This window comes from Phaethon lepturus, unplaced genomic scaffold (genome assembly GCF_000687285.1).
Source record: "Phaethon lepturus isolate BGI_N335 unplaced genomic scaffold, ASM68728v1 scaffold7758, whole genome shotgun sequence".
In the NCBI taxonomy this organism is placed as follows: Eukaryota; Metazoa; Chordata; class Aves; order Phaethontiformes; family Phaethontidae; genus Phaethon; species Phaethon lepturus.
Window position 1 is genome coordinate 16,515 of NW_010556832.1, and position 16,482 is coordinate 32,996.

The 16,482-nt window shown below is 39.1% G+C and overlaps 2 protein-coding genes across 2 annotated transcripts in view; one reads left to right on the top strand and one right to left on the bottom strand.

The window, feature by feature from the left end:
- The window catches only part of TRAK2 (trafficking protein, kinesin binding 2), a 19,667-nt gene extending 11,015 nt beyond the window's left edge, over nt 1–8,652 (top strand). The window contains exons 6-16 of the mRNA XM_010292569.1: nt 264–342; nt 2,111–2,241; nt 2,433–2,507; nt 3,149–3,286; nt 4,249–4,328; nt 5,033–5,236; nt 5,367–5,665; nt 6,004–6,277; nt 6,494–6,601; nt 7,223–7,977; nt 8,598–8,652. Of these exons, the coding sequence (XP_010290871.1) occupies nt 264–342; nt 2,111–2,241; nt 2,433–2,507; nt 3,149–3,286; nt 4,249–4,328; nt 5,033–5,236; nt 5,367–5,665; nt 6,004–6,277; nt 6,494–6,601; nt 7,223–7,901 (2,067 nt within the window). The 3' untranslated portion in view covers nt 7,902–7,977; nt 8,598–8,652. The remainder of the gene's footprint in view (nt 1–263; nt 343–2,110; nt 2,242–2,432; nt 2,508–3,148; nt 3,287–4,248; nt 4,329–5,032; nt 5,237–5,366; nt 5,666–6,003; nt 6,278–6,493; nt 6,602–7,222; nt 7,978–8,597) is intronic.
- Nucleotides 8,653–15,259: 6,607 nt separating this feature from the next.
- Nucleotides 15,260–16,482, bottom strand: part of CASP8 (caspase 8, apoptosis-related cysteine peptidase) — a gene marked incomplete at its 5' end in the record, with an annotated part of 4,695 nt that continues 3,472 nt past the window's right edge. The window contains 2 exons of the mRNA XM_010292570.1: nt 15,260–15,548; nt 15,848–16,349. Coding sequence (XP_010290872.1) covers nt 15,413–15,548; nt 15,848–16,349 — 638 coding nt within the window. The remainder of the gene's footprint in view (nt 15,549–15,847; nt 16,350–16,482) is intronic.

Consider the following 16,482-nt stretch of genomic DNA (forward strand, 5'->3'; position numbering starts at 1 on the left):
CACATATTTTTGCAACAATTTTTTATTAGAGGCACGAGAGCAATCAGGTTTTGTTTGAGTGTCTGTGTATCTTTCACTCGAAAGACCTATACAATTCAGGGAAACAGATTATGGTGGAAAAAACGGTTAAGAAGTCTGGCCAGATGCATAGAAATTATAAAGATAGAGAGGATACTCCTCAGTTGCAAGAATTTCAGAAATAAAAATTTCTAACATTAATATATAGATAAACTGAAATTGGAATACTAGTATTTTTCTTAAAGGCTTGCCATCTGAAGACTGAAACCATTACATATGAAGAGAAGGAACAGCAGCTGGTCAATGACTGTGTCAAAGAGCTCCGTGAGTATCCACGCTATATCTTGCAATGGCAAAATGGCATTTGAAATACCTGGTGCCTGCACCTTCTTACTTGTCCCTGAATCCGAAAATGAGCTTCAGTAATTTATGGCAATTATTCAATTCTTGCTCTTTACCCAAGTGCAAAATCGTTTCTGTATTTCATCAAGTTTCACTCTGGCGATCGACTTCAGGTGTGTGTACTGTGTTTAGAGACAGAAAATGAACACAAAATCTAATGGTCATAAACCTCCTAAACTGAAGCTTACAGACACTGGAAGGTCAACAAAATATATTTCTTGTGTAGAGTATTCAGTACACATGACATTGAAATATATCAGTGCATAGACTCTTAAATGCTCATTCTAAACTACTATATATTTATGAAATTGTTAGTTTATTTTAAAAATATATTTTATAAACCAAAGCATTTAAATTGGCAAGAGCTTTAATTTGTCTAGAACAGTTGTCCGTATTTCCTTTGGGGACTAATTATTTGCAAAGAATTGCAGCTGCTCTTACACAAATGCATGTAAGTATTCTGAAACAATAAGGAACAATCCTTTTTGTGTGTGGTGATTGTGTAACCCGGTGGTACAATTTTTTATGTGTAGTCATTTGATGTGTGCTACTTCCTTTGTGCGTAATAACCTTAAGCTTATATTTTAAGATTTTTTTCCCTATACAACCACCATAAAGAAGACTGAGTTGCTGCTTAGTTTTTCTTGTTCCAGATGACCATAAAATACTATGAACTGATACATAGTTAGTTGTTAATTTACTTGATTCCCTCAGAGAAAATGTATATCCTTTGCAAATAGAAGTTTTTTCATACAAGTTTTCTTATTTTTTCCTTCAATGAGAATGGCTGTGAGTTCTGTTGTGCTACAGAATTGGACAAATATAGACTCAGAGAAAGAATCTTCTCCCAAAAGACATCTAGTCTACAGCTTTAAAATTTGTGTCTTCAGGGAAAAGGTATCTGACTGTGAGCTTAAATGTCCACAGGGCCATGGGCAGGACCTTGTTCTGCAGTAAATCTATGAGGTACCATAACAACTAAATTTGTAGTGTGACCTTTATGCAAGATTGATCAGACTTTATTATGACTTTGCTATGCTTTTAGGGCAAGTATACAAGCAATACTAACTGCATAAAAATATTTCATCTTTTTGAGTTGCTTTGTCATCTCACTTGATGAAGTGATTGCTCAATGAAAAAAAGAAACTGGGAATTGCTTGTACTGGGTCTTTGGGGAATAAATAGATAGTGACCAGAATCAAGAGCTGAATAGGTGTATGTTATGCTTGACAAGGTCTGACAAAATGCCTTTGCTTAAGAGAATGGTAGTTAATAACAAGGTCAATTTAGAGCCTGACTTCTTCATTGTATTCCAAGTCTGGCCTTGGTCATGAGCCAGTATGTCATTTGAAATAGTTTATAGCAGCTTACCTTGGGTTTTATTATGGTCATTTCACATACCTGTGATATTTATTTCAGGTTCTGCATCCTTAGCTCTTGATATGTTACACCTGCATTTGAAGTTAACTCTCTCTGTCCTCTGCCTCCTCCCCACCATTTCTCTTTATCTTTTTCCTTATGGATGTTCTAAGGCACTTACTCTTATGTACTATGAGTTGATTTCCTGAGTATTGGTCATTTTGGAGATCGTTGTTAACTTGCACTGATCTTTTCTGGTGTTTGCATTTGGTTTGTTTTTTTGTCATGTGTTGGGAAGAGCTCTCTGCTAAGTTCTTTTTATGTTTTGTAGGGCAAACAAATGCTCAAATTTCCAGAATAACAGAGGAGTTATCAGAGAAGAGTGAGGAGTTGGTTCGCTACCAGGAAGAGATCTCATCCCTCTTGTCTCAGATTGTTGATCTTCAACATAAGCTCAAAGAAGTAAGGGAATGCTGATGAAGAGTGTACGTGTGTGTGCGTGCGCATATGCGCAGGTCAGTGCTTAGAGCACGTAAATATTGACTTGCAAGCTAGGGGATTACCCTGCAAGAGAGTGGCTGTTTGATATGGCAGAGGATCAACTGTCAGGGAAATCGGCTGAGAAAATGATGAGCGCCTTTTTATGTTTTCAGCATGTGATTGAAAAGGAGGAGCTGAAACTTCACTTACAAGCTTCCAAAGATGCTCAGAGACAACTGACAGCAGAGGTACTTAAGGCTTATATATATACACACACACATTCAGATAAATGTTTAGACTAGAATACAAGAGAAAGAAGACTTGAGAGAATGGGTACTATTGCGTTTTAATTATGTAGGGCTTTTCATTTTTCATTGTGGTTGGAGTAATATGATTGTAGGAAAAGAATGATTGCTTTTATTTAAGTCTACACAAATATTTTTGTAGTCCACAGGAATATGAAAGGCAAGGAAGGTGTTTCAAGCAGACAGGTCTTACTATTCGTAGTGGTTAGAAGAAAAAGAGTGTTTTAGTGTGAATATTACTGATTATATCAACAATACTGTAGCTCATTACATTTTAAGGAAGTTCTTTTTTTTGCTTCATTTGCATCAGCAATTACTGTATTTGCAGAGTTTTTTGATGTATTTTCCTTTGAATTTTATCATACTTTTTCCTCTTTTGGGTCTTAGTTTGGACTTCATGCTTCACTGCTAGCATTGGTGCAGGGGCTATGCTGACTGTGGTCCGTGCCAGATGTTGGCATGTGCCGTGCAGTTGGAAAAATAGTGGTGTTGAATTAGTCGATACAGGTTTCTGTAGGAGTTAATTCAGTTTCACTCTGCCTTTGAAGCTTACTGGTATCTCATGATAGCCTCTTCTCTTTCAGCTACATGAGTTGCAAGATCGGAATGCAGAGTGTCTAGGGATGTTGCATGAATCACAAGAAGAAGTGAAGTTGCTGCGCAGCAGAGCCAGCTCTGTTTCTTGTCTCTGCCACCCCAAGTCATGTGGAGCGTTTCCTGTGGTAATAAATACCTCTAGGGTGACATACACCTACTGGCTCATATGGCCTGTAGTAGCATACAACTATATGAGCAAAACAGCCGTTACAGGAGCTGCAGCAGAAACTATTTTGTAGTAGGCAAAGGAACTGATCTGATGCTTTTTCAATTCTTTAATGTGTACACTTCTGAGAATTTTATGTATTGGGAAGCTAATCATTAACTTGCTATATTGTGATACTAAAATTCTTTTTCCTTTTTATATGCCTTTTCTCTTAAGTACAGGAATTGGCATCTTCTACAGCTAGAGCTCAGTTGTGCTAGTCTATTGTTTAATGTTGATGTGAATGTTATAATTTGACAATGTTTCTTTAAGAAACAAAGCATCTTTTCAAGAGCTCAAAGAGTTTTTCTTCCTTTACATAGTTTATGATGTAATTTTATGTCCTTATCTTGTGAGATTCAATTTTAAGCATTGTCAGAAATGCATGACCTCAGACTAATTGCCAGAGATGACTAAACCAATGGAAAAGGGTTAAAGGCATTTATTTTCCTCTTCTTATTAGTGTCAGGTAGATTCTGATTAATGTACTCTCAAAAATTTCTGGGCTGTGCTAGGATTTTGTCAGGTTTTGGTTGGTTGTTCTTTGTGTACAGAATCCCTCATGTATGTGTTTGGCATTGTAAGAAGTGCTCTTAAAATTGTAGCTTGACTTAAGAAACCAACATAAAGAGGACCAAGAAAAAGCAGATGTTGCTAATGAAAACTGAACCCATACTAGTTATACATAGGTGTAGTTATGGTGGAAGACTGCCCCCCCCGGCCCCACATTTAGTGACCAAAGGCATTGTGCGAAACATACTGATACTGGGGAAACAAATTAATATTTTTTGAGTATTTTTTTAGAGATGTTTTCTGCTAAGATTGTTAGGAGGAAGACTTGAATCTAATTTGTCAACTATTCTGGTTTCCATTTTTCTCTAGGATTCCCTTGCAGCAGAAATTGAAGGGACAATGCGGAAGGAATTGAGTCAGGGTGATGAATCTGTTCTCTCCAAGCACAAGTATGTTTTCAGATCTCTATGTACTATCTTGATATTTTTCCACATGCCTGTAAGGTGAAAGTGATTTCTGGAAAACTATAAATGTGAAAGTTCCCTCTATAATAATTTTTCTGTGTAAGTTAATTAAAAAAGCTTTTATTACTTGGTAATCTTTTCAACTTTGAAACCTACTATTCTTACTTGATTCTATGAGGAAGTTGGGAATTTGCTAAAAGGATGTTATTTCACTCTTTAATTTGTGAGATTTTTGATGCAAATTCTCTGATGCACAGCACTAGTTTTATCCCTTTTAAATACTTTATAGAAAAATTCTCAGGCAAATTAAATTATAGCTGAAAGACTGATAACAGTTTCCAAAGTCCTGAAGACCTGTTCCTGAGCAAGAAGTAATAAATTAAATACATGCTTCTGAAAGCATATATAAATTAAATGAACAAAATATATGCTCCTGGATGTTCTCAGGTGGTTATCAATAGAGGTTCAGGTCTTTCAGGTCGAAGTAAGTGGTAATTCTGATATTTAAAAGAGTAGTACTACTGAAAACATGAGTGTCTTAGGCAATCCTGTTTTTCTGGACTTAAATCTTTTTAGTCAGCTCTCTGCAGACTTTTCAAAGACTTGTTCAGAGCTTTTTCCTTTTTCTTTATTATATCTTTTTCAAAATCCTTCTGAAAACCATGTTTGTTTGCTTGTCTTTTCTGCAGGGGTCAACAGAAACGAGTATTTGACACTGTCAAGGTTGCTAATGTCACTCGTGGCCGCTCCTCTTCCTTTCCTGCCCCATTGCCAATCCCTGGATCTAATCGGTCAAGTGTTGTTATGACAGCAAAGCCCTTCCAGTCTGGTGTACACCAGTTGGAGAGCCACACATGGATGACCCAGAGGAGCAGCCCTGAGAAGAATTTGAAGTAGGAAACGCTGCCTGTTAATATTCTTTCTAAATGAACCGATTCAAAACAGACTGGACCTCTGTTGTGTAAGAAAGAAATAGTTAATTTAATGGCCTTAATATCTATTATTATTTGATGTTTCTCACAGAGACATTCATAATCCTGACCAGCAGGGAACCCCTGGAGACAATGACTTAGTCACAGCTCTGCACAGGCTCTCCCTCCGTCACCAGAACTACCTGAGTGAGAAGCAGTTCTTTGAGGAGGAATGGGAGCGAAAAATGCATATACTGGCTGAACAGAAAGAAGGGGCTAGTGGCTGTAGTACACCAACAGAAAGCCATTTTTCCCTGGGTACAAACTCAGAATTCACTGATCTCTCTGCCAGCTCTGGTAATCTCCGTGTCCTCCTACCAGAAAAACTGCAAATTGTCAAACCCATTGAAGGTAAGCGGATGATCTTCCTTCTCTGATCAGCAGAAAAGGATTTTACATTAATTTGCCAATTAAATCATCGGTGGTGTGTGTATAGCTAGGTATGATATGCAGTAAGAGGAAGTAGTAGTATTTGGTAGGCTACATGCCAAGTAGCTCATCAGTATCACTTTCTACTTGGCTTTCTGATGTGGTGCTAAGTGTTAGGCTCTTTCTTGACACTGCCATCCAAGTGCGACATGTGTATCACAGTGTCAGCACCAGTTGGCTGGAGTTTTGATCATGAATTCTTGTAACTCAGTATGATAGTAGGTAATGTCTCTCTGAGACTCCTCTCTTTGTCCCACCAGGATCTCAGACCCTTTTTCACTGGCAGCAACTTGCTCGACCCAACCTAGGCACCATTCTTGATCCACGACCAGGTGTTGTTACAAAAGGTTTTACCCCTCTGTCTGATGATACTGTGTACCACATCTCTGACTTGGAGGAGGATGACGAGGAAGAAGGTGGAGGTATAACATTTAAAGTGAAACAGTCCTTCCCGGAGGAAAAGAAACGTACAGTGGCAAAGCCCATGGCAGGGATTTTCCTGCCACCTATTACTTCATCGGCAGTACCACTCACTGGTAAGAGGCATGGTTAGTGTTTTTTCCTCTTTTTTTTTTTTTTTTTGGACGGTGTCTTTTTCTCAATGGAAAGTATTTGACCTTGCGACAATGTTGTCTTTACTGTCTTTGTTCTTTACTTAAAACTAGCAGTGATAATAACATTATCTTAAACTTTGCTTTGATTAGTCCTTACCTCTCTTTATTTTGACCCTCAATGAATGTAAATTCTCCACGTTGCAGCCTCAAATCCAGGGAAGTGTCTGTCTTCCACAAATTCCACGTTTACCTTTACTACCTGTAGGATCCTTCACCCATCTGATGTCACTCAAGTTACTCCCAGGTATGATGACTGCTGGCATCCTAAATGTTGCTGCATAGGATTAAACAGTTGCTTTCTGGCTTCTGATATATGGACCAGTTTTAAAAAATGCCAAGGCAGCTAGGCAACACATCATATGTTACTTATACTAGTAGTTGTAATTATAAAGGGGAAACTTGAAATTCTCTAGAGTGAAAGTTAAAACGGTTTAGATAACTTAAAGGAAGTAAGTTTATACTCTTAAATAGCAAATGCCTTGTATCGTATACCTATTGTAAAAAAACAAAAACAAACAAAACAACAAACCAAAACCTACCATAACTTTTTTTTTCCAATTGTGTCATTTTTTTTTTAAAACTAAGTTATTACTGGATGTCTGTGTTGATATTCTATCTAATACAGTATAGGTGACCACAGAAGGTAAATTCATTGGTACTTGCACCAAAACCTCTCTGTCAACCTAGTATTTTCTAAATATTTTGCGGAACAATAATTCTGAATCTACTAAAGCTGAAATTGTCACAGCGAATAGCAACAATTTACTTGTTATCGATCCTTCTGTATACTAAAAGGCAAGCAGAGAGCAGGTATAAAGATGTTTAATCTATGCATCTTCTCTCTTTCATTTTTATTTTATTTCAGCTCCATGAGTGCCCCATTTTCATTTGGAAATACTGGCAGCAGTATTGGAAACCCAGTAATCAGCACTCCAGCCATGTCTTACAGGCTCAGTATTGGAGAATTTCTCACCAACAGAAGAGATTCAACTACTACCTTCAGCAGCACGAGCACTCTGGCTAAACTTTTGCAAGAACGAGGCATCTCTGCCAAGGTTTACGATAGCCCTGTATTAGAAAAACTGCCTTTGCTACAGCCCCCTCGAATTCTCCCCATTCCTTCTACTCCACCAAATTCTCCTTTGCGTTCACCTTGTCCTTCCCCTCCACTGTTTGAGCCTCGAGTGCATCACTCGGAAAATTTCCTGGCTTCTCGACCAGCAGAAACATTCTTGCAAGAGATGTATGGCCTAAAGCCCTCCCGTAATGCTCCAGATATAGGCCAGCTGAAGATGAACCTAGTAGACAGACTGAAGAGGCTTGGTATTGCCAGGGTGGTCAAGCCCCCTGAGACACAGGGCCACAGGAAGAGTCAGGGGCCAGAGGTTAGCTTGCGGAGGCAGGACTCTGCTGTGTTTTTAAATGCAGGTAGCAACTTAATGGCAGGACTGAGAAGAAACCAGAGTCTTCCAGCCATGATTGGAGCATTGGGAGCTCCAGTTTGCACACAGTCATCAAAAATGGATATCCTAAAGGAGGACTGACTGATCTGAAAAATGGTTGACTTCTAGCATAGTACATAATACATGAGGGATAAACATCCAGTACAGGCATTGTTAGGTGTGTTAGAGAAGAGTTGGAGAGGGCATGTGCACGTTAAAGATGTGTGAGAGAGAAGCGTGGGATCAAGGAGAAAGAGAACATTGCTTGGGTTTGAGGAAGAAGGCTTTTGTGGAAGATAAGAAAGAAGAAACCAAAGCTTAGTTTTGAGACCCCTTTCAGCATCTGTCTTAACTTAAGCAAAAATAAAATACAATTTTTTTAAGACATTCTCAGTATTTTAACCTTTTAAACTGTATGTGTAGAACTGTCTTGCAGGTGCTGTTCTATTTTTTCCACCGTATGACCATAGTATTTTACTAGTTGTTAGCAGTCAGACTCTATCATTTAAATATAATATTAAAGTAACAGTCAGTCTGACCAGCATTACTGATCCAAGTTCCTCTCTGTAAGCAAATATGAAAACTGGGATTTTAGGTTTTTTTTTTAATTCTTGTATTTTCCATTTTGGAAACTGTACTCTTTTGAGCTCCTCCCCACTTTGAGAAGCAGGGGAGAGAATCTTTGTGTAGGAAAACAATACTGCTGTTTACAAACACACAAACTGGTGGTCAAGATTTGTATTTTGAAAGAGTGCAGTTGTGCCAGTGAGGTATTAACTGAAGTTAACTTCTTTCCAGAGCTCCTGAAGCACACAGAGGAAGGTGCAATGAATAAGAATTAAGAAACAGGAAAGTATGTATTAGCGTGAAAACTTCAAGCTAAAACATCTTTCCAAAGTGTGCTGTGCATCTTTTTAAATGAGGGTATTTTTGCACACACACACACAAAAAAATCTCAGGCACATTTCAGTGTTGCGAAGAGAAATGCAACCTAGGTGCTTGATTCAGGGTTTCTTTTTATTTGGCATAAGTGGAAAGCGGAGAGCATTTACTTCAAGATGAGTGTTGGAAATTCAGTAAGCTAACTGTTCTCTTGACAGGTAGACGTTATGTATATTTGAGAGTTCTGCAGTAAACTTCATGCCTTTCATTCACTTATTTCTGGTTGTAGGCAGGATTTTGTTTAAAAGATTTCATTAAGAACAAAATTTAGCAGTCTATATTCAGAAACAGGAAGATGAAAGCTAGTGTTCTTTGTAGCATTTTAATGAACATAAATCAGTTTTGTCTACATTGAAATCCTATGCTTTGATGGAAAAGGGGTTCTGAACCTGATTCTGAACGAAGCTGAGACAGACTTTCTGTCTCAACAGAGAAGTCCACTTTAGAAATGTGATTTCTGAGTGGTCATCAGCAAAATGTCATTGCCTATGCTGCTTTTCTTATTCCTTCCCGTCCAAGGTTCTAGTCATAACTGAATAATCTACAATAGATTTATAGTGCAACTTAAAGAAGAAAAAAGGTTTGCCCAGAATTCCTCAGAGGAATGGGTCTTCACTAGTGACCTGAATGGAAACAGGTTCTTAATCTTCATGTAATTTTTCACAGTACCTATCAACATTTAAAAATTATTTTAAAGTTTATTTTCCACACATTTTAAAATTTTTAAAGCTTTTTAAAAAGTTTTGGTTTCCATACAATTAGATAAAACAAAGTTTATCTTGCTTGTTACAGTGTATGTGGGACATAGCTGGTCTCTGTCTGGGTGCATGGTATGAAGCATCAGTGTAATTACATTGACTTGCATTTGCCACAAGGCACATCCACCACAATCGGCACCCTTGCTGCTGCAGGGCTGAGTGGAGTAGGGCAGAAAAAGAAAGCTCTGCAACCTGCTTTTATAGGAAATCTGTAACGTGGCCTTTCTGCTTTTACAGTTCTATAGATCTTGTGGTGACTCACTCTTTGATATAACAGCCTTTTTTGTAAAAGGGAAAGGAGTAACCACTTCAAACTTGCACAGGGATTCTTAGCAGAAACTTGTCTGTCAGCAGCGCACAGAAATATTCAGGAACTCCTGGAGTTGCCTTTTGCTTTCTAAGCAAAATCTTACACTTATAAAACGTGAATTTTATTTAAACTATATACGGGTTAATTTTGTTTTTTAAATGAAAAATATTTAATTTCTTCATGTAAGTAAGTATTTATGTTTGTACATACTTGGCTGTGCATGGGGTCTTGCCTAGCTAAATAAGGTGAGAGTGAAAGTGAAAGGAGTTGGGGAGGTAATTTTGCTCTCCAGTGAAATAAGACGGGTATGTCTGCTGCATATTTGTAACTCCTAGGGAAACAACAGGAACGAGTTAACGAATGGTTAGACAATTTGGTATCAACAGGGAAGTGTATAGTATGTCAAAAGTATGTCCATTTTATGTGTGTTTATTGTAGGAATACATGTACATTACAGATAAATTTTTGAAGGCATTACACTGTGTTTCTAACTAGCTTCATTAGGTAACTCCAGCCGTTAGATCATTCTGAGTGTTAGCAGCAGAAGCAGCAAATCAGCTAAATCAGAATTCCTTTGGCAGACCAGGTTTCAGTTAAAATTAATCTAAAAGCACATTAATTAAAGGCACGTTTCTCTTGTGATGCTATTTGTTTGTCTTTTGGCATGTTCCATAGCCCAACAATATAAAGTGGTTCAGTTCAAACAATACTGTGGATATATGGAGGGGTTTTGTTTGTTGTTGTTTGTTTTCTGTAGGATGATGTATCATCAGATACTTAAACAAGGCAAGAAGAAAATGGAAGAATCTCTATACCATTGTGTTTATGTGTTTCTCTGGTTGGTTTACGCTGTGGTGCAGTGTTGTTGAAATTCTGTCATGCGTTTTATACCTTTGGATGGTCATGCACATTTTGTGTATATATATGCCTAGCTTGCAGCAACAGGGAAAATAGGCATTCCTTCCAAGTTTACTGTTTTGTGCCAAACCTAGAAGATAAACTTTTTTGAATAACACATGTGTTTAAGAGAACATGAAAAAAGTTGACGTCGTTCTAGGAACTGATTTGGCTTCTGTTGCCTCCCATAAGAGAGGAGACAAACTTGCATGACTAAGCTGAGATCCTGCACAAGATCTTTTGCTCCTGCACAAGTGTGATTCAGTTGAGCAGGAGCATTTCAGAAAGGTTCTGCTATCTTGCAGGTTTGAGACAAAAACAGATGCTAGAAAGAAAGGACTCAACCATGCCTGTGAAAGTTTCGAGAGAGAGAAGGAAATTCTTACAGTATTTGCCTTTACCAAGCACAAATGTACAGCCTTCTAGTTTCACTGGTTTTGATAAACACTCTGATACCTGCATGCTCAAAATACCTGTGGTCAAAGTTAAAAGACTACTGGAGTCAAACAGCAGGAGAAAGGGAAGGAGAATATTGGGTTTGGGTCTCATTTGCCTGTTACATGAGGAGATAACACACAATGTTTGAATGGTCTGGGAACTTCATGGTATTTTTTTTAATCTGCTTTTTGCACTTCCTGTTGTTTCATAGTGGAATGTAAATTTGAAAATAAACATGTATAACATGCCATTTTTCAGTATGTTGGTCATCTGATGTGGTTTGTTCCAGATGTCATCTTCTATAGTACAGTGTTCTATAATAAACCTAAAATCAGGCCTTTTTTGGCTAAAATTTATTGATTGTGATACTATACCCAAACTTAGTGACTTTGTATCTGCATAAGCGGTGGCTGTAAAAACTAAAAAATATATTTAAAAACTTGATCGGGCTGTTCTGTGCTGTTGGCTGTTGTGTTTATACCTAAGCAATTACAGGTGGCAGATGTGCTGTACAAGCTGTGCTCTGACTTGGTGTGCTAAGTATGTGATGCTTAAATCTAGAACAGAATACTTGCAGAGTACCTTCTGCTGCAGTTTGAAAAGGCTTTTAAGAATTAGAAAGTTCACAAATGAAGAATAGCTTATCAACCTCTAGACAAAATATTTGAATGTCAGCTTCACTTTAAATTAGTGTGTTCCATGTTTTCTGGTGTTTTGGGGTTTATTTGTGTGTGTGGTGTTTTGGCTTTTTTTTTCCTCCTGTTATTTTCCAGCAGCTAATGTGTTCCTCTAGCATTACAGTGTTAGAAAACACTGTTGCCTAACAGGAGCATTGTTGTTTTTTCCATCTCAGTAGCTGATGTTATGTCAGCCCTCTCTATAGTTGCGATAAATGGGGGTCGAGATTGAAACCAAGCTACTTACCCTTGAAGCGTACTCCCTTTGTGCAGGTCTCGCTGAGGTTCTTTTGGCACAGGTGCCAAATTCTTGCCAGTTGTGTCAGCTTGGGGCTGTGCATACCACCTTTAGTGCAAGCCCCTGTGCTCACGTTTTAGCCTGGAAGATTCTGATCATTTTCCCCAAAACTCTCAGTTCCTTCAGTGGTACAGAATGGGAACAACATTGATTTGCAGTTAACAGGTTCTTACTTCAATTAGTCTAACAATTACTGACAGTGGTTCCTCTAGTCGTCTGTGTGCATGACATCTCAAGGAGCTGAGAAGCAGAGTTACCCTACAGTAAGTATCCTGTATTTACTTCACTTTCTTATTTTTCCCATGTGGGAAGGGAGAGAAGGGCTTGCACTCTTGTCAGACTGAAGTTGACTTTTCAGCTCAACGTTTCATATGCTGAAGCTTACAAGTTGGACATTTTGAGAAGCCATTCTTTTCCCACTGTTCTCTGCAATTGTCACACCTGTAAATCGTTAGGCAGGATTGAGCTGCAAGCTGGAACACCAGTATCTAGGTTGCAAGAGACGTTGACCAAGTTTCCTTCACTAGCAAGTAGGTAACTCACTGTTTCCTAATATTCATTGTATTTGTGCATATGAGTATTTAACGTTTGTAACTGCATGTCCTCAGAACAAATGCCTGTGTTACCAGCTTAACTAATGATATTACAGAAGTGTGTCCCCAGAGTGGAGAAGCATCATGGCTATAGGCAGCTAAATGGCACCAGAGGAACATTAGATACTGGTAGCATTGGGGTTCCTGGCTACATGCTCTCTCTGCATCAAAACTGTTCATGGTCCACATGAAAAGAAAATGTCAGTATACAAGTTCCTGTTGAACTCAGGATTTCAACTGTCCTGAAATGCCTGAGCCTGAGGAGTACAGCCGGCTGCCGCTGTATGTAAGAGTGTATGAGTGTGGGGAGGGGTTGTTTTTTCTACTTGTTCTCTAGCACTTCGCATGTAGTGAGGGAAGAGAGCTGTAACCCCTCTGAAGCTGCAGGAAAAAGAGCTAGAACTAACCACAAAAGCTCAGGAGTGTCTGAGGAAAGTACAAGGAAGAGCTTCCTGGAGAAAACGGGTTTATTAAGCTACCTAAATCAATGGGACTGTGGCAATTCTGAAAAGAAATTCTGGAGTGATTCTGCACGGATGAGACTTGGAAGTGCCTTGAGGTCCTTTCTTCTTTTCCTTTTAGTTGGTCACACTGCTAAAAGAAAGACTTTTGACAGTCTCCAACAGCCTACAATCCTGACTCTGAACCGAAAACAAGACAGCACCAAGGGGAGGGACACGATGACAATACCCTGAGTCAGTGAGAGCCAGAACTGCCTGCCTCCTCCCTATGAATGACTGTACTTGGTCAGTGGAGCTGCTAGGGTTCCTTGCGAATTGGCTGGATGGCAGTTGCTTTGCTTTATATGAGGAGACGAATGGTGGAGATGATAGATTGAGAATTGACAGATTTGATTCCTAACTATGAAAAATCCCTAATCAGATTCATAACTCATTATATGAGGAGATTCCTAATAAGACCTTGTTTATGGTGTGCATTAAATCTTGCTGGAAAATTCCCCCAGATTTTTTTACCAAGAATACCTGAGATGAGATAACTAGTTCCTTGAGCATAGCCCACTGTTGTATCTGCAGTATCTTTTTTCCTTTTGATTCCTAAGGAAAAAGTTGTCTGTGTGAGCATGCTGTCAGTCAGGCACCTCTGACTTCAGAATCTCTTGGCTCACTTAAATTTTGTCAACAATGCAGATCAAAGAAGATGCAGCCTCCTCCCTCTAAGGGAAAGGGAACACTGAAAGTTCAACACTTCTGCTCTGCCGGAGCCATGGTGTGACAGGCAGGGAGCCCAAGATGTATGCACAGAAGTTGCTGAAGAACACCCGTGACTTGACTCGTAAGAGGTAAAGTGCTGAGCAGTATGTGGGGGGAGAGGCAGAAAATCCACAGTAAAACAGATTGCATTAATTATTTTGCTCATGGAATAATATGCTTGTTTGCTTATAAAGAAAAAAAAAAAAGGTGTGGGGGGAGAGGGGATCTAGGCAGAAAATCCACAGTAAAACATTGCATTAATTATTTTGCTCATGGAATAATATGCTTGTTTGCTTATAAAGAAAAAAAAAAAGGGTTTCTTCCACTTGGATTGCACCTTTCTGGCCATGTGCAAGCAACAGACAAACTTCTGTATATGAGCTCTACTTGCTTCGGCACAACTCTCAATGGTTTCATGATGAATGCCTAAACAAGCATCAACAACTATCTTGGAAAATTACTCCTAGAATTGGGAAGCACAGATTTGCCTGCTTCTGTAACTGCTTGCTGCATCTGCCACTTGTTAAAGTTCTAATCATTCTCACAGTCTGTCATGCCTTTGCCCTTATCTTCGCAGACACAAACTGGTACCAAAGAGAGAATAAGTATTTATCACAGGAGTCCAGGGAAGGACTTAGGCTTTCAGAACAATTCCAGTGAAGATCTACCTGTTTAGTTAAATAATCACCTACAGTGATACCATTACTAATGCTGAAAGCTGTAACAAGCTTTAGCTTCTACTCAGAGCTTGTAAAACTCCCTGTTCTGTGTCCACTAATCACAGGAGGCAATATAAAAATGTTTTTAAGGAGCTGGGTACTCATCTAGCAACTTCTTCTTTTGCTGTGCTTTGAACTGAGACTAGAAGGTAACACAGGGTAACGACAGCTTCAAACATGAAGCTGTACCTGAGCAACTGATTTTCACTGTTAAAACTACTGTACGTAGAGGATGCTCTGAAATGCAGGCCACAGCCACATCCTGCTGAGGATGCTGGAGGACAAGTGCTTGACTTTTCCTTGAGATGTACCAAGATACTAAAAAGAAATTATTTTAAGGGGTGGGGAGAAGTAACAAAGACACTGATGAGAGCTGATTATATCCTACAAAATTTGCAGTACCCGCCCCCCCTTTATTTTGCAAAAGTTAGGTATAAAGTACACAAGATCCCGTAACAGTTGTCTTTTAAAATTTGCATTGGAAAGATACCTTACTTAAAACAACAGCAATATGTGGTACACCTCATAGGACACTAAGCATATTTTAGCTAGCAAACCACAAATCGGATACCAGCTCAGAGATGCTCTCAAGTATAAAGTATCATACATATTAACACAAATTTCTTAAGGCTTTTGCTCCTTGGCTGTATTTTCAATAAAAACATTTGCTCTTGTGCGAAGAGCAGCCACTGCACGTCTGTTACGTTTTACCAAATTCTTAGCTGATACCAGGCTGCTGCAGCTCCCTCTTCCATTCAGTTCCCTCCCATTTAGTTGACAGGAAAGATGAGCTTTTTCCTCAGTGTGAAACTGGGCTGTGGCATCTGCTTCTCTGCATTCTGATTGCCACTCTTTCTGCTCACCTCTTGATTCACTGCTGTCAGGATGGTGAGAATATCTTCTCCTCTGCAAAAACACAAGTATATTTTGCATTAGGGTGGCAGTTAATGTCAGAAAAATTAGCACATTCTCATATATCTTGATCTATACCAGTGCTAATGGCTCCTGTTATAAATAGGCTTCAAAGCAGTTAGATAAACTGCTTTGAACGATCTATATGGTATTGCTCTATCCTACATTACTATTTTCACTCCAAGCGAGCGCTCCCACTGCGTATCATCTACCTCTGCATCCAAATCAAACTCCTGTCATTCAGAAGGAAAATACACGTGTTGCCAAAAAGCAGCTTATGGAAACATAGTTACCGAGGACAGCTGTACTCCAAGTGCTGGCACAAAGCCTGTATGTACCAGGTCCCCTGCCTTGGGCTTCTGTAGGAAACATAATCTTGCAGGGTAGCCATGCCCAAGAGGAAGTCTGCCTCTGTAGGGATGCAGTCGAGCTGAAATCTTGCATCTATTTCTACAGAAGAATCTTGCTCTCCAGAATCTGTTTCGATGGTCACACCTTTCTGGCAAACATCACCTTGGCAGGCCTGAACAAAAAAGACTTTTGGTTTTCCAGCAAGTGAGCGGCAATTCTCTCCAGTGAAAGAAGTGGTCAGATCCTGGATAGGTACTTCCTGCCCATCCACACCATATATAATGCCTTTTTTCCCATGAGACAGGATACAGCAAACAAAACAGTCTTTGTCCTTGTGGTCTTCGCACCGGTAGATGTTCACAGTCTTACGGATTTCCTCTGCGGTGAGGTCTCTGTATTCTGCTATTGTAAAATGAAGCTTGCTAAAGACTTTTCTTAGAGCCGCTGGAAAGTAAACAGAAGGGGAATTGGAGCCTTTTCATTACATGAAGGTTGGACTCTGCAACTGCAAATTGCATTTCTAGAGATCTTTTTTAAACATCCTGGTACAATACTGTCACTACTAGTTACATTCCTG